The 20,499-nt window shown below is 38.8% G+C and overlaps 2 protein-coding genes across 2 annotated transcripts in view; one reads left to right on the forward strand and one right to left on the reverse strand.

Annotated features, from left to right (window-relative positions):
- The window catches only part of COL4A3BP (collagen, type IV, alpha 3 (Goodpasture antigen) binding protein), a 74,243-nt gene extending 61,343 nt beyond the window's left edge, over positions 1 to 12,900 (forward strand). The window contains exons 9-17 of the mRNA XM_010005558.1: positions 361 to 447; positions 1,431 to 1,523; positions 6,348 to 6,443; positions 7,284 to 7,416; positions 7,534 to 7,604; positions 8,834 to 8,962; positions 9,760 to 9,889; positions 11,048 to 11,184; positions 12,237 to 12,900. Of these exons, the coding sequence (XP_010003860.1) occupies positions 361 to 447; positions 1,431 to 1,523; positions 6,348 to 6,443; positions 7,284 to 7,416; positions 7,534 to 7,604; positions 8,834 to 8,962; positions 9,760 to 9,889; positions 11,048 to 11,175 (867 nt within the window). The 3' untranslated portion in view covers positions 11,176 to 11,184; positions 12,237 to 12,900. The remainder of the gene's footprint in view (positions 1 to 360; positions 448 to 1,430; positions 1,524 to 6,347; positions 6,444 to 7,283; positions 7,417 to 7,533; positions 7,605 to 8,833; positions 8,963 to 9,759; positions 9,890 to 11,047; positions 11,185 to 12,236) is intronic.
- A 7,213-nt stretch (positions 12,901 to 20,113) lies between these two features.
- Positions 20,114 to 20,492, reverse strand: MED18 (mediator complex subunit 18). Its single transcript, XM_010005547.1, has one exon. It carries the CDS (start codon positions 20,477 to 20,479, stop codon positions 20,129 to 20,131), a length of 351 nt encoding a protein of 116 aa, XP_010003849.1. The 5' UTR covers positions 20,480 to 20,492; the 3' UTR covers positions 20,114 to 20,128.
- Positions 20,493 to 20,499: the final 7 nt, after the last annotated feature.

Here is a 20,499-nt window from a genome sequence, read left to right on the forward strand (position 1 = left end):
TTATGTTAATATATGTACTTTACTGACACATTGTAAACATAATTTTAAGAGAAGATAAATATTAATTAAAACTTAAATCAGATGTCATATCATATTGACACTGTTACTAATTTTCCTGGCTTTTATCATCTTTATACAACTATCTCTGAATTGTAATTGGATAGAGTAACTCCCTTTAACAAGTAGGCATTTCAGAGGAACTATAATTTAAGAATATTGGTGAAAATATTCCGTGTCTGTAGAAGAAATTTGCTTCCAATGGTTTACATATAGTTATGAACATGTATTTCTAATATTAAACTTAAGTGGAACTGTCATGTCTCCAAAATGTTGAACTAGGTTTTTTTTCTTATGCCCTAGGAGGGTCCTAATAGTTTGATTAATGAAGAAGAATTCTTTGATGCTGTTGAAGCTGCTCTCGATAGACAGGATAAAATGGAAGAACAGGTACTGATACTTGAAAAGTGCCTTATGATGGACACTTTATGGGAGATTTCTGTGACTTAAACTCAGTCTTAGGGTGCATCCCCTGAAGCTCTAGATATTTTATTCTGGCAGTGATAAGGGGAATTAACTTAATATTTTTACAGTTGAATATTGTTGCTTAACTAATTCTGAGAAAGTGACTTCATAGCATATATAGAAAAGCATAGTTTAAGTGTTAAGCTGATTGAATGTCTCTAAGTTTCCAAATCCTAAATGATTGTCCTGTTGGTAACTGATACTCTGTGCAAGTAAGAGTAGCAAACACTGCAGCTATTTCTCAAAACCAGAATCTTGCTGTGAAGTTTCTTTTTACTCTTGCTGTATATGAAATAAGGAAGACAGTTCTGTTGCTGATTCTTTTTATGAAAATTCTGGAGGCTCTGGCTACTTCTGTAACTCATTTCTTGAATAGACATCAGTGGCAAGGATGAAAAGGGAATCAGATGCATGTGATGAAATTATCTAGAATATGAGAATGTATGGCAGTATGTAAAATGAGATGGAATAAAAAAGCTATGCATCCTTTTGTCTTTTAAAGTGTTTAGGCTTATGAATACAGTGAACACAATGACTTGGTTAAGAATTAGACTTGCTAGTATAGTGGCAAGGGCACGTAGTAGCCAAGAGAGTTTACGATGTTGGGGGCTCAGTGAAGAGTAAAAGTTTTGAGTGACTGTTGTACTACTACATGGATCCTTAATGCTCTTAATACTGCTGATCTATTTTCCTTAAATCAGAAATAAACCTTAAAGTATAGAAAAATAGTCTTCAGGCCCATTAACTTACTGAGAGTTTCAGTGGGATGACAGTTTCATGCCTGTCATGGACAGCAGTAGTTGTAGCTACTATGTAGATTGAGGATGACTCACTTGATTTCATAGTGTACCCAGCAGCAGCTGATTACTAATAATCAAACCTTTATGTTTGGTCCTATTTTGTTGCAGTCCCAAAGTGAAAAGGTGAGATTACACTGGCCAGCACCCTTACCTTCTGGAGATGCATATTCTGCTGTGGGGACTCATCGATTTGTCCAAAAGGTAAGATACTCTCATGATCTCCTCTGGATAATGGGCTGACCTATAATATTTCTTTCTAAATAAATCACATATCCATAGGAAATTTAGTAGGTGTTTCTAGTAACTTTAAATGGTTTACTCATTTTCAAATTAAGTGCCTGGAATTGGGAAAGTGTTTTCTGTTGCTCAAAAAATAGTGATATGAGTATCTATTTAGAATACTCTTGAGCTGTATCAAGCTTGTCAGTTACACAGTAGAAGGAAAAATCCCAACTTGCTAACCTCAGTGTTTTTAAAAGACCTTCAGCAAAATTCAGTGACATGATGTCATTTAAATAAAAAAAATGTCACTTGTATCAAGATAGGTTGGCTTTTTATTAGTGTTACTGGAAACACTGTGCTCCTCTCAGGGCTACACTGGGAGCATAATACATAATAGGTGCATGAAATCAGCATTAGCTGCTGTGCTTGCTGCTTATGGTGCTTTTGTTTTCCTTTTCTTCATTATCTTGTGCTGACAAGTTGGTACTGAATGCTCTGTTGTGCCTTTGTTCTGATTACTTGGTTTTTTCTTTGTCTGTCTCTGGTAGCCCTATAGTCGCTCTTCCTCCATGTCTTCCATTGATCTAGTCAGTGCCTCTGATGATGTTCACAGATTCAGCGCCCAGGTACCGTATTAATCTGTAGAGCGGGGGTTGCATATCTTTGCTGTATTTCATCCTCTCCTCTAGAACCTGGGTTTTTTGTTACATAAGTCACTGCTTGCTTTAAACTAGTACATTGAGACAAACAAAGGAGTTCTCTATTCCTGTACTAAATGGTTGTCTTTTTACATTCTGCTTGCATGCATATCATTTGTGCAGAGGCCCAGATCTTGTGAAACTGTTGGATTTAATTCAGTAGTTTTAGTAAAAATGTCTACGATTTGGAAGTTTTGCATTTCTGATGGTAATAAAAGCAGAATAACACTTGTTTGTGTGGGTTGGAGATGGTCTTTGCTTCAAATTGAATAGTTTTTCTTCCTTTTAAATCAAGGGCTTGATTTTTGTCTTTAACATTTGTTTGTAATGACATTAAGATGCTAAATATTAAGGTTCATTATAATAATTGTTTACCTTTACAGCTAATTTTGTGACTGAAAGGTCATAAAGTATGTTGTTGACAAACAACCTTGTGGGTACAAGAATTTTTACTGAAGATTTTCAATATATTTACTTATCCTTCAGAAAAGTCTCACTTATTCAATATGTCAGTGTAGTCACAGTGACATCTTCCAGTAATGTACAAAATTAACCTAGGTGCTTGCTCTGAAGATCACAGCTTAGAGTAGAATTAGATAGGTGAGTTCATGTTTGCTCTGTATTCTCAATGTTGTTCAGACATGGCATGCATGCCAATATTTACCCTCTGTTGTGGTTCATATGTGACTGTGAATATGAAACTTCCTTCCGGGATCTGTTGCTTTTATTTTTTTTAATTATTAACTAATACTGCAAGCAGTGTGCTTTTTCAAAGAGAAGAAATGGGTTTTCTTTTGGTGAACAGAGCCTGGAATCATACCATCTGCAGACCTTATTGCCAGCTTTATGAGCAGGACCCTAACACTTAAAGACTTGCTTATTGGTCTGAAATCCCAACACTTGCTTTGACCTTTTGCAATCAATTTCTGAAATGTGAACTTATGCAAGGGAAAAACTATGCAGGTCATATTGCACAACACTGTAGGTTCATTTACTGGCAGTGTAGTAGTCAAGTTCATTTTTCTAGTTTCTTTTTTCTTGGAAGGAGGAGGGAAATTAAGTAATAGAAAGCACTTTTGATTCCAAAAATAGGAACTGTTTGTCAGGCTATGGGTATGTAGACAGTGCAGTGTAAGGGAAACTCATAGTTGGTAAAATATCCAGGCCTCCTCATTTCCACCTCTTTTTTATGCCTGTGATAACATTTGGGCATAATATGATAAACCTGAGTATCAGAGCAGTAGTGTGGCTGAAACTCAAATAATTTAAAAACATACCTGAGGTTGGCCAGATTCTTATCACAATAATGTACATTGACCTTAAGGACCAGGATCAAATGGAGTGGGCTCAAGCCATTGCTCTTTTCAGCTGCTGCATAGATGGTACTAGGGAAGAGTTACTTCTGAGTGTTTTCAAATGCAGTTTGAAGCCGATGGGCTTATTGCAGAAAGGAAGATGATCTTAACTTACAGGAAAATACTCTTCCCCCACACATTCCCCTGCCTCTCTACTGCCCCCCCACCAGTATTTTCCCTAGAACAAATTTTTGCCCGATCAACAAGTCAGTCCACCTGCTGTGGAGCTTCATTACTACTGGACAAGCATGTGAAACACAGCAGAGTGTGAAGAGAAAAGCAGTGTACCTTCTTCTGCTGGCAGCCTGCTCTTGACCTTATTAATTGACCTCTGTCTGCAGGCTGACTATTTGGCTTTTGGAAAGGCAAACTAGTATCTTGATTCTGAGTAAATGTGACTTGTTTCTAGGCTTCGTTCATACAAATGGGATTTTGATACTAAATGGTCAACTAGAAACTTAAAACCTTGTTTTTAAGATTGGGAAATAAAAGCATATATTCTGATGGGAGCTGATTCTTAGTGTGTCTCTAGAAAGGCATTCGTCTCTGCTAGTTGAGTGGGAGATTGTGGGTTTAAAACGCTGTAGATGTTTTGTAGATTAGTGTCTTTTAAAAAATTTTAAAATAGATTTAGCTGTTCTGAGAGTCTTCGAAGTGAGGAACTTTCAACTTAATGTTCAGGCCAAGGCTGCATGGCATGCAGCTTAGCAGTATTTTTGCAGACTGTTCTTGTAGCCAGCCAGGAACCCAGAGGTAATAGTTTGGCCTTCCTGGTGGGAAAGAAGCTGTGAATCTTGACTCTGTGCCTCTGAAATAAGTGCAGATTAATAATAATAGTGCAGTGTGTGAATTACATACAGTTTGGACAGGTAGTATGCACAGGGCATGTACTGCAGTTCCTTGGTGAGGCAGAAGTAAGAAACTGTTTAGATTGCTCTCCTGTGGATGCCTAATTCTCTTCTTTTCTTGCTGTTCCACGCATCCCTCTGGATTTAGCATAAAGTAGCAAATGACAAAACCAAACCTGTAAAAGCTATCTTTGTCCTTAATAGAACTAGCAGAGAAGAGACACAGAGACCTGAAGGTGTTGCAGGTAAACGCTGGCAGCATGGAAAAGGATTCCTTTCTGAAAGAAGTGTGACCTAGAGCTAGTAAATTGGATATTTAAATACCCACCTTCTTACCTGGTTTGGATTTGTATTGTCATTGTTTCACTGGGAAAATAAATAAACAAATCTTTTGTAGGAAACTTGCTAGTAACTGGTGGGAACAGATGACCTGTGTAAAAGCAGAAATAGAAATCTTGTGTGTTTTTAGTTCATTATAACAAACCCCAAAGAAAAAACAAAAAAACTGGACTGATAACTTTGGCTTTTTTAGAAAAGTCTATAGTTAAAGTAGGATAAACTAGAATTTCCATCTAGTGGATTTTGTTTTGATGTTGTACTTTGAGGATTTTGACAATACAATTACCTTTTTTCTTCCTAGTCTTAAGTGTATTGCCCATGGAGTATGTAGTACAAACAAAGTTACTGCTTTAAACTAAAAGTAACATTTTTCAACATTATATCAGAAAAAGATCATTAGTATTCTTTAAACTTGCTTTTTATTGTACTATTTGCTCAATTTTTTTGTTATTTTTATGCACACTAGGCTTCATATTTTTATAAATTGTGCAAAAACATTTATGGGTTTAGAGATTTAATCCTGTGCTTGTGCATTTCTTAAACTAATCATTGTTGTCAATTAACTAACCTTTGCTTGTAGTGCTTTTCATTTTGAAAAAAAATGGGTGTTTCTAGTAATTCAGGAAAATGGTGTCAGTCTCGTGGACCTACCTGCTGTGACAAGTTCTAGTAGTTACCTACTTATGGTGGAAAAAAAGTTATTAAAAGTGTTGCCAGGACTTGTCACATTATGCAACAATGATATCTTGTATTTTTGCTTACGTTTTTATTTGGGGGCGAGTGGGATTTGGAAAGGGGTGGGAAAACCAAAGAAGCATAAGATTGCAGATTTAAAATGAAAATTCATTTCCTGTCCTGGCATATTATATGGAATTTAAAAATTAGGTATTCACTAGCTCGATTAAAATGTATCAAATATTTGGCCTTTAAGAAAAGCACACAGCTCTCAGCTAAATAATTAGATTTTTATGATAGTAGAGTCTCCAATTCTTCATAATTTTTTTTTAATGCAAGTATTTATGTTCTTCTTTTCTAGCTGGCAACTGTGCAAAGATGCCCGTGAAACAGAATAGGCATGCTTTGCTCATGACATTTTCCTTTGCTCCTCTTCCAAAATAACTTTTGATATGCATTCACTTTTTTAGAGCTTGCCTGCTTTCCTCCTCATCCCCCCACTTTCATTCAGGTTTTTAAATGCTCTTTAGTAAATATCTTGCAGTGCATTGTAATTCTATTTAGAGATACCTGGAGCTCCTGTATGCTGAAATGAAACTCTCTTAGGTAGAAATAGAGACACTTGAGTTTGGAGGTGGAAAGGAAGGACAGGAAGTACCTATATAGAATTAAACTGGAAGTTGAATCAAGGTTTTGGCTTTTGTTTTTGAAGGCTAGACCTATTTGTTCTTAACCTCTAATAGAAAGCTCTGTTGTCCAATGTCAGCTCCTGCACAGGATTTGAAGTATTGACTTGTGACTTCCAGTACTGTAAAGTCTCAGCCAAAGAAAGATGGAAGGAATGAGTTAAAAATCTGTTGTTTTGTTTGTTTATTTTTTTTGTTCTAGGTGGAAGAGATGGTACAAAACCATATGACATATTCCTTGCAAGATGTAGGAGGAGATGCCAATTGGCAGCTAGTGGTAGAAGAAGGAGAAATGAAGGTAAATGTTTGAGGTTTTGTTTAATTGATGTAAGATGATATTCTGTGAAGACAAAAACTTTCTGGTAGACTTGGCAGTGTTAGATTTACAGTTGCATTCAATGATCTTAAGGGTATTTTCCAATGTAAATGATTCTATGATTCTCTGGGAAAGCTATCCCTGAGCAAGTTAGGCTTTTAAAAACTTCTATCTGAAAATAGCATTAAGTTAGGACTGAAGTCTAAAAGAGTTGAGGCTGCTAATCTATCTAATCATACAAAATCCTGTGTAACTCTTAAATTAGCTTTGTCTTTGCAGATTCCTTTCTCATTCTCTCCTACTTCACACTTGGTATCAAAATGATATGTAAATGGAATGTATGAAAATGTTACAGAGTAGCAAGTTACTGTGTTGGCTGCCCTACCAAGCTTGTGTGGATACTTGTGCATAGTGACAGCTTAGTCAGTTTTGGAATAGAATTTCTTACAATATTGGTATTTTAAAGTGAATTGCCATGCCATATTCTACCCCAGGGAAGCTGTGGATGCCCCCTCCCTGGAAGTAGTCAAGGCCAGGTTGGATGGGGCTTTGAGCAATCTGGTCTAGGGGGAGGTGTCCCTTCCCATGCAGGGGGGTGGGCACTAGGTGAATTTTGCAGTGCCTTCCAACCCAAACCATTCTGTGATTCTATGAAAGAATGCCTGCATAGGTAGTTACCAGAGAACATTGATACAGGAAATTATTCATGTGTTCTATGTAAGTGTTTTTTTTAAAAAAAAACTAATAACATTTTAAACAATTAAATCATGAACAACGTTGACAAATTCTGTTCTACATTTCCTTCTTTGTATTTGGCAATAGGTATACAGAAGAGAGGTGGAAGAGAATGGTATTGTTTTAGATCCTTTGAAAGCAACCCATGCTGTTAAAGGGGTAACAGGGCATGAAGTTTGCCACTACTTCTGGAACGTTGATGTTCGTAATGACTGGGAAAGTAAGGAATTGGTTCTTAAGCTTTGCTTGCTTATCAGCAAGGATATTGTTTATAACACTGACCTAATGTCTGTCCTTGTTTACTGATGGATTTTTTTTTTTTACTCTCTTCTTCTAGCAACAATTGAAAATTTCCATGTTGTGGAAAATTTAGCTGATAATGCAATCATCATTTACCAGACACATAAGGTAATAACACTTCAACTGTATGCAAACCTTACTGATACAGTCTGGGCAATATATATTCTAATCATACTCTGGAATACTTCAGTGGCTTAACAATTTAAGATACTGTTGAGAACAACATTTTGGAAGGTCTCTGGTAAACTACAACTGTCAATTTTTCAAACTTGTCTTGATAGCATAATTCGTCATGCATCTGTCTAATAGAGTTTGCAATAACAAATGAGGGCTGTTTTTAATCCCTAAATATATCACTGCCAGCAAGCAAGAGTCATCAAAGCAAATGGAAGCAATGAATCAATGCTGACTGCAGGGAAGATGTCCATACCACTGTATCATGTGTTTTGTTGGTATAATGCAAGCTATGGTTGCCCACAATTAGTTGATATGCACATTTGCACTACAAGGTGATATAATTACTGGTACAACATTTGTTCATATGTTTATATAACCTTGTTCCCCTCCTCTTCCCCTGCAGCCAGTTCTGGTGTAGCTTTACCAAAGTGTTTATTTGAATTGGAACCTAACTGCTCTAAAGTCAAAAAAACCAGGAATGAAGTGTAGATTCATCTTTCATCTTGCAGGATTCCAAGTATTAATATACTCAAATATTTAAGCAAATATTTTTCTGTAACAATTTTACCAGTAATGTGGTTACCTCAAAACTTCTGTAACAGAGGATTCATGATAAGACAGGTCTACAGACTGTACAGTGTTGTGATAAAATCTAGACATTTTTTTCCCCAACTAGGTGTCGGGAAAATGGCTTTTGTATATTTTCTTATTTTATTAGATATTTTGCCTTTGAAACTTCTGCTTACATAATATATATTTACTGTATCTCTGTTACTGAAGTAGTAGCTTTTTAAAATTATATTTTTTTAAATATTTCTCTCCCTCTGTCTCTCTGGAGACATAGTAACTGTCAGTGCATCTATTTATAATCCTGTTTGTCTACAGAGAAAGTCATTGCAGCTTGGCTTCCTGCACTTGAAAGGCATTAAGCTTTTGCCTTAATTATTTTTAAATTAAGCGTAGCTTTATAACTGGATACACAGCTGGTCAATAGCTATGCCCTGCTTCAGTTTTGAAAATGAAATTACTAACTTGAAGAAAATTTTGCTTAAATAACATGACTGACCTGGTTTGCCTTGCTCGTTTTTTCCTTTATGTAAGGCTAGTAAGTACTTAATTTGCAAAACTGAAAAAGCTTATACTGAAGTGTTTCTCTGCAGAGGGTGTGGCCTGCTTCTCAAAGGGATGTGCTATATTTGTCTGCCATCAAAAAGATACCAGCATTCAGTGAAAATGATCCTGAGACGTGGATTGTGTGCAATTTCTCTGTGGAGCATGACAGCGCTCCTGTAAGTACTGTTTTCATTCAGTCAATTTCTGCTTTTAAGATACTTTATGATGATTATGATGATGATGGTGTGGCCATGCATGTGCAATACTAGTGTGAAGGAGGTGGGAGTTATGCAAAAATACAGTTTATTTAAACCAGGTGATACAATGACTTGATGAAGTAATTTTGAGCCAAAAGCTTTCCTGCCTTAACTGAACAGATCTGAGGTGTTGGAGTAGAATGGAAGCAAAATTTCTGGAGATGTGAAAACATTTTAAAGAATTGCAGTTATTTTGAACAGAATCAAATCAATAACTCTTCAGATTTGTCATTGTAGGAGTAGGCTTATATAACTGAAAATATGGAATCTGTTAATCATAGAATTATAGAATGGCTAGGGTTGGGAGGGACCTTAAAGATCACCTGGATCCAACCTTACACAGTTCTTCCTTGGTTCCTTCAGATAGTAGTAATGATTATTTTCTTCGCATTGTTTCTGTGCAGATTGCTGTGCTATAGCCTGCTTACAAGAGAAAAGTTACTAAATGCTGCTACATAATTGAAGTAATTCACTTGTAATAAATATTTAGCAAGCAGAAACCTGAGATTCAGGCAGCTTAGTTTAACCCTTTCCCTGTTCACCATGTACCTTTCTTTTCTCTCTCTGATATTACATCCATGTAGTGCTAGAATGCAAACTGTCAGAAACAGACCTTCTGTGGTGTATTAGACTTCACAGCAAATTAAAACGTTACCAGTCAAGTATGCTGAAATAAATGCAATTTGAGGCTTACAAATGTTTCATTTTTTTGGCAGCTGAACAATCGATGTGTCCGTGCCAAAATAAATATTGCTATGATTTGTCAGACTTTAGTAAGCCCACCAGAGGGAAATAAGGAAATAAGCAGGGACAACATCCTATGCAAGATCACTTATGTAGCTAATGGTAAGTCTAAAATTTTTCAGTATGACATTCATGGTATATGCTAATTCTGGGGAACTGAATACAGAGTGCAGTGTTGGCGCAGTTTTCTGTTAAATTTGTGTATAGCATATGTATTCTGGGAGGAGTAAATGGAAGTGGTGTGGAGCTCAGCTCTCACTGGGGTGGAGCAGGGTGGGCAGAAGAAATATCTGCAACTGGGATGACTCGGCATAGCTTTTAGGTTCCTTAGTGCTATGTTTGTATTGTATATTGCTGTAATTTGTTTTCCTCTGAGTTATCTTGGTAGGCTGAAAAGCTGCATGTAAGAAAAGATAACAGTTCTTACAGTTACACATTTTGTATGAGGATGTTAGCAAGCTGTATGATTTAGTCTACATTTTTCTTTACTTTTTAAACTGATGGAACCCTTGGTATTGACTGAAAAGTGGCCAAAGCCAAACTGCTTTATTACAGTGCCCAGTATTTAGCTGTGTGTTGTAGTATTGGAGCTGCATACTTATTAGCTCCTCTCCTGCTAGCCACAAAACACTCTTCAGAGTAGCTTGCATGCTTGTTACTTTTAACAACCTGTTACATGGCTTAAAGAGTCAAAATCTGAAAAAGTGGTTCAGTAAATGTTTGCCCTATAGGATTGATGTAATTTGTGTTAAATCCTGTACAAATTGTACTATATGATAAACTCTGGGGTGAGCCATTTTGTTTCCTTTTGAGAAGTGTAAATTGAAGCATAATTTAGAGTCAGTTTGAATTTTATTTAAAGTGCTTTAAAAATAATTTGTAAGACATTGGCTATGTAACAATGCTGCAGAAAAATGCATAATTTATTGGAAGTTAAGACTGATTCTGGTTTCCTTTGAAACAAGTATCTCATATCTCTCTGTTGTTTGTTGGAAGTTCTTAGAGAATATCACCTCCCCTCTGGACATTCCCCAAAGACTCACAGCACATCGTGTTTAATGTTTTCTAAGTAGTGATGTCACAGAACTGGGCTGAGATTGAGTATTAAGTAGAAAGTGCTGCAATACAAGCTGTAAAGCAATAAAAATAAAAAAAAATCTGCCAATCATTGCTCTTTCCTGTTTCAGGATGTCAAATATTCTTTTCTAGCCTTTAGTAGATTTGCTGTATTTCAGTGTCTTTCCTCCTGTTTACTCCTAGTGAACCCAGGAGGGTGGGCACCAGCATCAGTGTTACGGGCAGTGGCAAGACGAGAATATCCGAAATTCTTGAAGCGATTTACATCATATGTGCAAGAAAAAACAGCAGGAAAGCCTATTTTATTCTAGTGTTAGCAGGTACACATTCATTTTTTACATTCTTAATTTACTATTTAAATTTAAGGCCAAAGTATGCAATCTGGAAATACAATTATTAGCATTAATTCAGTGGTTAGTTTCAATATATGTATGAAGTATACTTTTTAAAACATTCATATAATTTGTGTGTATTATAAGCATGAAAAATAAGGGCTGTACAAGTCACACTTAGTCTGAAAAAAATACATACTGAAGTTTCTGTAGAAGATCATAAGGTTTTGATACCTTAAATTCTACTTATAATTGCATATTTGACAGAATATTATGAAGTTCAGATCATTTATATTGGCAGATTAGTTTTGATCTAGAATTTTTTTTAATGGAACTTTTCCAGCAGATCATTGTCAATTACTGGAGTGTTTTAAAAGCTGTGACTTAGATTTTTAGCCTTTCTGATGAGCCTAAGAGAGAAATGTTTTACAGATGCTTTCCTCTGTACTATGAAGTAAATAGATGTTTTTTAATGGTTTAGGTCATTGGGCTAATATAAAATTGATTTAACATTTAAATGATTATATGACATTAAAAGGTGAATTATTTATCACTTCTGGGGCTGTTTGAATGTCAGACATCTGCCTTAGTGGTAAGTAAGGCTTTGCTTAATGTTAGCGTAGACTCTTGCTATATACTTCATTATGTACAACTAGTGTCAAACCATTTGATTCCATTTGGTAGTTTTACAGTATTACAGTATGTAATGTAGGATTACAGTATGACCTGAAAATCAGTTTTTATTGCTTTTTCTACTTATGACACAGGGTACCTCTGGTTTTGGTTCTGTTCATTATGTCAGACTTCAAAGTCATAGTAATTTGATCCCTCTGTAGCAGGTGACCCTGTAATGATTCGCTCTTTTAATTTTATAGTTAGGGAAATAATGTAGGTGAACCATTAAGAACACGGCTGTCAAGTGCAAACAGTTCAAACATGATCATAGCAGTGCTGATATTATTCAATGTGTTTAACAAGCTGTTGTTTTCCTATTAGTGTAAACCTTTCAGTGTTGTATTTTTGTCCTTGTTTACCTGCAGTGCTAAGAACGAGACTGAGTGAGCATTCCACTTTGGAGAAGTGACCATGCATAGAGCACTCCATTCTGGAACGAAGGATCTACAGTCTTTTTAATAGCCCAAGTTCTAGGCTTTGTATACGGAAGTGAAGAAGTCTTGCAACACCATGAGGCTGAATATTTTAACACTAGCTCTCTCCTGCTAACTTTTCTTGCTGAATCAAAGTGTAGTTATAAATACATGTATTGATAACATGTATATGGCTCTATTTTTATTTGCTTGCTTTAGAAGAACACATACAACTTTGAATTACCAATGGGGATTACTGCTTTACTTTTAAAGAACTTGCAGAATTTCACTGTCAGCCTTCCTAAGATATCACACAGTTTTTGTGCATGTCTAAAAAGCACAAAAGACAAATGCACATATAGCATCCTGTATGTGCTTTATATGCACAAAAATCTATGCGGTATTTTGGTGGAAGGAGAAGGACTTCAGCAAAGCCTATGTGACTTATTGGCAGGTTTTGTTTTGCTTTGTATAATCACAGTTCATTGCTGCTGGTTTCTATAATGAATCATCTTGTTACAGAAAATGTCAGTTTATAACTGAGGGCTGTCAATATCATTATGACTTTGCCTTTTGTATTGTCTTACTCTTATGAAGATCTTTGGTTCTGAAGGAGTAAGAGTGTGAAAAGCTTTTTTTTTTTTTTCCAGATATCTTTATATTTCTATTGTATTTTTTAGTTATGCAATATGTGCTACAGAATTTTTGTTATTAAACATGATCCAGAAATATCTATGGAGATTCTGTATGAGAGGGCAAGAGGCTGCCTGAAAGCCAGAAGTCATCTGTCCATGCTGTATGTGGACTGCTTTCTTGCATGATGTCCAGGGCTTTCCTGAAGCTGTGAGAAGGTACACTAGAATATATGTTGAAGTAATTTGGACTACATAAGACAACATTCCCAGTCTAGAGTGAGGATGAGAACCTGATTTTTGGATCCTGCATGTTTTTTTTTCATGTTAATAAAGCCATGCTGTGAGGCTCATGTAGAAAATTATTTGCCTCTTGATCAAAAACCCATCAGAGCTATAGTTTTTACTGGAAAGTTCCCTTTAGTTGCTGTGAGAATTTAAATGTCAGACATGTGCCTGCCTTTGATTCTGGGGATATTCATTCAAAGAGGACTGTGGCAGACTGGTACTGACTTTGAGGTCTTTTATACATGTCCCATTGTTGGAAACTCTTCCAAGACTGCTCGGTGTTTCACTAACCTGTGTATCTTGAGAACAAGGTTTCAGATATATTTTTTTCAAGAGAAAGCTGAAAGTCTTTATTTGATATAGTGTGATAGGTGCTTGAAAATAAATATTATATAGTAACTTAATGGAGATTTGGTAAATGATTAAATGTGATCTGCAGATTGTTGAAAAACTTCATCTGTTCACCTTCTCTGTAGAGATGAAATCGTACATAGAACATGATTAAACATGCATGCAGATTTCATGCCCCATAACTCTTCCCTTTTTATTTGCCTTTTTCTTATGGTGTGCATGGAATATGCCTTATTACAGAGTTGTTCTGTTAATTTGAATATGTAGAAAAGTGCCTATATGGTAATGCTAGTAAGGCAAATAAGATGAAAATTTGTACATGTTTACTATATCACCAGTGAGCATTTTATATCACAATGTTAAAAAAAAAAAAATCTTATACCTCAGATGCACTTCATCTTTTTACAATCAACCAAGCAATGGTTCATTCTACCATAGCCACTGATGGGAACTTCAAAACAAGAAATAAATCCAAAATATGAAGAGTTAAACTCCTTATTTGCCATTTCTGGTAATTGTTGGAACACAGGCAAGTTTATTAATTTCATTGGATAGCTTTATTTTACAAATGTATGGAAAGTTTACAAAGCAGTATATAAACTTATATCATTAGTTGCATTTGCACTAAATGTGATGTACTTTTGCGATTTATTCTGTAAATAAAATTACACTACAGATACTATTTGTAAAGAATATGTTTTACTTTCAGATACAGGCACTGGTACTTCACTACAGCTAGCCCTGCCCAATAAGAGTTTTAAGAGGCTTCTAAAGAATAAGCAAGGAGTTGCAAGATGGAGAAATCGGTATTAATTGATCTACCTAAACCCAAATTTTTAAAAGGAAGTTCTCTGTAGGCCTCAAGACTGTCTGTGTGCAAGTAGCCCTTAAATCTTTTCATCTGGAAAGGGATCTTTTATGGTTTTATAAAATTTCCCTCTCTCATGAGCCCATACCTCTTGAGTCACTGCCACTTACCTGTGCACTGAGTTCACTTCTTGCTGTTAGTGATTGGTGGTATTTATACAGCTGTGGTGGTCTTTGCAGAAGCAGCTCCTGACTCTAGAATGGGTGCTTTTATAAGTTGAACCAGTTTGAAGGGCAGAGAACACAGCAGTCCTCTCCTTCAGAGATACCATTCTCTGAATATCTGTGTCCATCTGGAGAATCTGGACAGTCCCAAACTAGATCTGAAGGAAATTACTTGATAGAACTTGAGTTAGAAATGAGGAAGAGATGGTAATTTTTATCCTGTGTTATCCTGTCTTGAGAACCTGAACGTCTTATTTTGACAAATTTATCTCTGAAAAATGTGATGCACTTTGAAAAATATTACTTTTTACTTAATTGGGCTGAGCTGGCTTATTTGAAGTTGTGCAGATTCTCTTTAATCAGATTGTCCACCTGTATTTTGTCAAGTTGTACAGATAATGCTGTATTTGAATTGCCACTGTTCATCTACAGACCTAAAACATGAATCATATTTTTGAGTACCTGGAGTGTGTAGAGTGTAACTGTTTGTTCTATAATAGCTTTATGATCCTAATGGTAAGTTTTAAAAATTCAAAGAAGTTGGCTCTTCCATGTTACAATCACAAATTTAAAACCAGTATTTAAAAGTGAAAACTATTAAAAATTACAAAGAAAAATCCTGGTTTGTAGTTATTTTTAATGTTCAGTGCTTTGGAGAAAGTAGCCTAAAATGTTTGCTTTTTAAGCAACTTTTAGATCATGGATAAAGTTATATGCAGTATTATAATATATGGAAAACATTTAACAGGAAAGAAGTTTGCTTGTATTACTGAGATGAAAACTTGAATGCCACATTGATTTATATATTGAAGATCTTATTTTGTGCTGGCCTGTCAGAGGCTTGCTAAAAGATGTTCCTGTACAGTACAGTCTTAATATAGAGCATTCCCAGAGTATTTCAGCTCTTGTCTTTGTTTGTACAGAATTAACATTATGGGAGCTTCCGTCATAAGAATAGAGATCCAGGACTAAGAGATGTCAGAAGATAAATCTTCTGAAGTAAGAACAATTTTTTAAAACTGAGACAAGCTTCTTCTGTAGAGCAAGGTTTCATCATAGCAGAAATACCTGGTTCTTAATGGATAAGTAGCAATCCTACCTTTATTTGTTATGTAGAGGTTTCTACTTTTTATATGGTAATCAGTAGATTTGTAGAAACCTCATAAGTATGCAAGGCTGAAGGAACAGCTTAGAATCATAGAAACATCCTGGTTGGAAAGGACCTTGAAGATCATCAAGTCCACCCATAACCTAAACCCCCTACCATAACCTAATTACCCATTCAGTGTTTAAATCATGTCACTAAGCACTATATCTATATTTCTCTAAACACTTCCAGGGATGGTGACTCCACACCTCCCTGAGCAGCCTGTTCCGCTGTCCAACCACTTGTTCGGTAAAGACATTCTAATATCCAGTCTAAGCCTCCCCTGGTGCAGCTTCAGGCCATTTCCTCTGGTCCTGTCATTATTCACTTGGGAGAAGAGGCCAACTCCCACTTCCCTACAACCTCCTTTCAGGTAGTTGTAGAGAGCAATGAGGTCTCCCTTCAGCCTTCTCTTCTTCAAACTAAATAATCCCAGTTCCCTCAGCTGCTCCTCACAGGGCTTGTTCTCCAGACCTTCTACCAGCTTGGTAGCCCTCCTCTGGACACATTCCAGCACCTCAATGTCCTTCTTGTAGTGAGGGACCCAGAACTGGACACAATACTCCAGGTGTGGCCTCACCAGTGCTGAGTACAGGGGCACGATCCCCTCTCTACTCCTGCTGGTCCCACTATTCATGATGCAGGCCAGGATGGCACTGGCCTTCTTGGTCACCTGGGCACACTGCTGGCTCATGTTAAGTTGGCTGTCAACTGCACCCCCAGGTCCTTCTCCACCATGGAGCTTTCCAACCACTCTTCCCCAGCCTGTAGCTTTGCATGGGGTTGTTGTGACCAAAGTGCAGGACCCAGCACTTGGCCTTGTTAAACCTCACACAGTTGGTCCCAGCCCATCAGTCCAGTCTGTCCAGGTCTCTCTGCAGAGCCTTCCTACCCTCAAGTAAATCAACACGTCTTCCCAGCTTAGTCTCATCTGCAAACTTACAACTTACTTTGGAAGCATTCCATCCCCTTATCTAGGTCATTAATAAAGATACTGAACAAGACTGGCCTCAAAGCTGAGCCCTGGGGGACACCACTGGTGACCAGCCACCAGCTGGATCCATCTCCACTCACTACAACTCTGGGCTCAGCCAGTTTTTAACCCAGCAGAGAGTGCACCTGTCTATGCCATGAGCCACCAGCTTCTCCAGGAGATGCTGTGGGAGATGATGTCAAAGGCCTTTCCAAAGTCCAGAAGGACAACATCCACAGCTCTTCCCTCATCCACCAGGTGGGTCACCTGATCATAGCAGGAGATCAGGTTGGTCAAGCAGGACCTGCCTTTCCTGAACCCCTGCTGGCTGGGCCGGGTTCCATGTCTGTCCTGCACCTGCCATGCGAGCACACTCAAGATGAGTCTCTCCATGATTTTGATGGTACTGAGGTCAGGCTGACAGGCCTGTAGTTCCCAGGATCCTTCTTCAGGCCCTCCTTGTAGATGGGCATCACATTGGCAAACCTCCAGTCATCTGGGACTGTTGGTAGATGATGGAGACAAGCTTGGCAATCTCCTCAGCTAGCTCTCAGTACCCTTGGGTGAATCCCATCTTGCCCCATACACTTTTGAGTGTCCAGGTGCTGCAGCAGGTCTCTGACTGCATCCTCATGGATTGTGGGGGGTTGTTCTGCTCTCCATCCCTATATTCCAGCTCAGGAGGCTGAATATCCTGAGGGCAGCTGGTCTGACTAATGGATGATGGAGGCGAAGAAGGTATAAAGTACCTCAGACTTCTCTTCATCCCTGGTTGCCATGTTCCCCTTCTCATCCAATAAGGGCTGGATCCTTCAGCCAATTGCCCCAGTGCCTTGAAGTCCTTCTTAATTGCTTTGGCACTTCTGTCCTCCATCTCATCACTTCCAAGCTGTATGACTAGTAATAGATAATAGTCAGAGGCCCCTACCAGACTAGAGAGTTTCTTAGTAACATCTCTGACCCAGGCCCCAGGGAGGCAGCAGACCTCCCTGTGGGATGGGTCGAAGGAACACAAAAAGAAAACTTAGCTGAAGCACAGCAGCATCAGGCCTTGGATCGTGTACTGCAACAGTGTCCTGAGGTGAGCAAGCCCTGCTCTTGAAGAATGCAGCTGTTTCAGCTGGCAAAATGAAATAACCCAAAATAATACAGTCACAGTCTTGGCCTCCTATGTTCTGTATGTGATTTGAAAAACAGAAACTATCCAGTAAGGAGTGGCTGGACATTGCTGCAGATGTCTGTGCAATGAGCTGCGATGTAATTTGACCCTAAATTACGCATGATGGAATAGCTGGGCTTATGCCATGCAATTTACCACTGTGTATTCCTAATAATATTGCTATTATCTTTAGACTCCAGATAGATAAGCTAAGTTTTGTAGGAGAAGATAAGTGTGTTTTCTTGGATTAAAAAAAGGGATACACTTTTTCAGCATCAGGTACCTGGAAGGGTCCATTTAAATCCAGCTGTAACTTTTTGCTGCAGCAAGCTTTTTTTCTCTGTACACCTGCCTGTTCTGTGCATGCACAGCAGATGGAGTGAGGAAGGCTGGTAGTGTGGATTGCTGTGATTTTTAAAGTTTAAACTGATTATAATTTTAAAACTATTTTAAATTGTTATTTTTATTTTTGAGAACTTAGGGCAAGCAATTTAGACCTCACTCATCTTCAGTCGTGAGTCAGACGTCAGGTCATCTGAAGTGTAAAAACTTCAGTGAGGAACTTTCCATTCTGACTCCTGCTTGAGCCAGTCTGCCTGAAGTTCCCTGTGGGACCTTCTATCACCATTACGTTAACATCAGCCACCTGTGATTTTTCTCTCCACTTTCAAAGCTTGGAAAGTAAAATACCAGACCCACAATGGGAAGGACCTGTGTACTTACTGCTTTCTGTGTGTCTTTGTACTTAAAGATACATACCCTTTGAAAAGCTGGCATACAGTGTTCAACTCCTCTGATCCAGTGGGTTCCTAACGTCTCATGTCACAAGAGACAAGCTGTGGAGCGTGGAAGTCTGTGGCAAGCAATTCCTAACCAGTGTTTCACTGGCAGGCTATGACAACAGCCCTGAGGATTCCCACCTGCTGGGGTGGGACTGCAGTTGAATCACGGAGCAGCCAGTGAGTTCAGCTCCAGGCACAGGCAGAGCTCTGGGATCTACCCTCCCACCCCCTGGGAAGTTCTGCCCTCCAACACTACCCTGAAGAATTCCAGACCAGTGTGCTGCCTGACGAGGGTGAGTCATGCCTGACTATGAACTGAAGAACCGAAGGCTTGCCTGTACCTTCCAGAAAATATTTCCAGTCCAGGTCATGAGCAGTCACTGAAGTCACCTGGGTGCTTCCACACAGCCATGACCTTCCAACGGAGTTTTCAGCCTCCTGGTGTCTCACCCCAGTGTGCAGGATCTGTGCTCCCCAGCAGCGGGGGGCCTGGGACCCTGCACTTGGCAAGCACCAATCTGGCTGTCGTGGCTGATCTGGTCCAAACTCCCGTGTTGAAATGTAGCTGCCAACTTAAAAGGCTTTTTTTTAAGCTTTCTGTGGGAGTGGTCTTTGCCTGGAGCTGTTTACCCAGAGAGCTGTGTGATGGCAGAGTGGCCACGTAGGGCATGTTCCTGCACTTCAGCAAGGGGTGAAATCGCCGCCTGCTGTGAAGGGCAAGCTGCTGGCTTTTGTCCCAGTCCCTTTTTTGTTTGAACTCTATTTGCATCATTGAAATAGAAGAAGGGTAACTGATCATCCTACTATCAAGAGAAGTCCTAAACACAATCACTGGTAGTTCAGTTAGTAGCTTTTTGATGCTCTTAATTGTTTAATATGTCAATGGGTGTGAGAAGTCTGCTCTGGTTAAGCCTGCTGGGGCCAACCTCAGTGAAAAAGATGGAGCAGTGTTAAGAGATTTAAAAACATCTTGCAATTGTAATACTGCTAAATTATTCCCACTCCTAATTTGGGTTATATCAGAAACAGTTTAACTATGAAGCATCTTGTATCTTAGCCGTTCCTGCTACACCTAATGTTACTTTACTGTTCTGCCATAAACAGACATACAATTGCTTTTATGCTGTGTAGTCCCTACGTAGAAGTGGGATGTGGAAACACAGAACAAAGGATTCCAGCTAAATCTGATGGTTTTGGATGGTTCAAAAGCAATATGCTTTTTAACAGGCATCTCCCCAACAGCAGCAGGGAAACTTTACAGTATGAGCTTGCACTGATGTTTCGAATGGCATTAATTTAAGGAAGTGTTCGCTTCTGTTTACATCCACGAGAAAAGGAAAAAACACCCAGCCACTGCCGCGGGCAGGAGAGTGACACGCAGCCCTTTATTCCCCTCTCCCTGCTCCGATTCCCCTCCGCCTGCATCTCAGAACGACACCCCCTGACAAAGCCGACGTCTGAGCTGCCCGGCTTTTTCCAGTCACATCAGCCTCTTGGGGTCGATCTTCTCCAGGTGCACGAGCGGCTTCAGCTGCTCGGCAAAGTTCCTCATGTCCTCGGACACCACGTCCTGCCCGGCCGGCGCCACCACGTTCAGCTCCACCAGGTAGGAGAGGGAGAGCGGCTCGATGCTCTCCGTGTTCCCGGGCATCAGGATGCGGAAGATCTTGTAGACCACGATCTTCATGATGCCCTTGCGGAAGACGTGCCCCTTGGCCACGAACTCGTGGTCCATGCGGAACCCCATCTCCACCAGGAAGTCCGTCAGGTTGTCCGACGTGGCGATGTCCACGCAGTTCCGCACCAGCGCGTGGCGGCTCTTGTCGCCCATCTCGGGCTCGCCCCGGTGGC

The sequence above is a fragment of the Chaetura pelagica genome, unplaced genomic scaffold (genome assembly GCF_000747805.2).
Source record: "Chaetura pelagica isolate M959 unplaced genomic scaffold, ChaPel_1.0 scaffold169, whole genome shotgun sequence".
Lineage (NCBI taxonomy): Eukaryota > Metazoa > Chordata > Aves > Apodiformes > Apodidae > Chaetura > Chaetura pelagica.

Bases quoted from the DNA above. Each gene is read 5' to 3' on its own strand.
- MED18 (XM_010005547.1), bottom strand. From the start codon at position 20,479: ATGGGCGACAAGAGCCGCCACGCGCTGGTGCGGAACTGCGTGGACATC.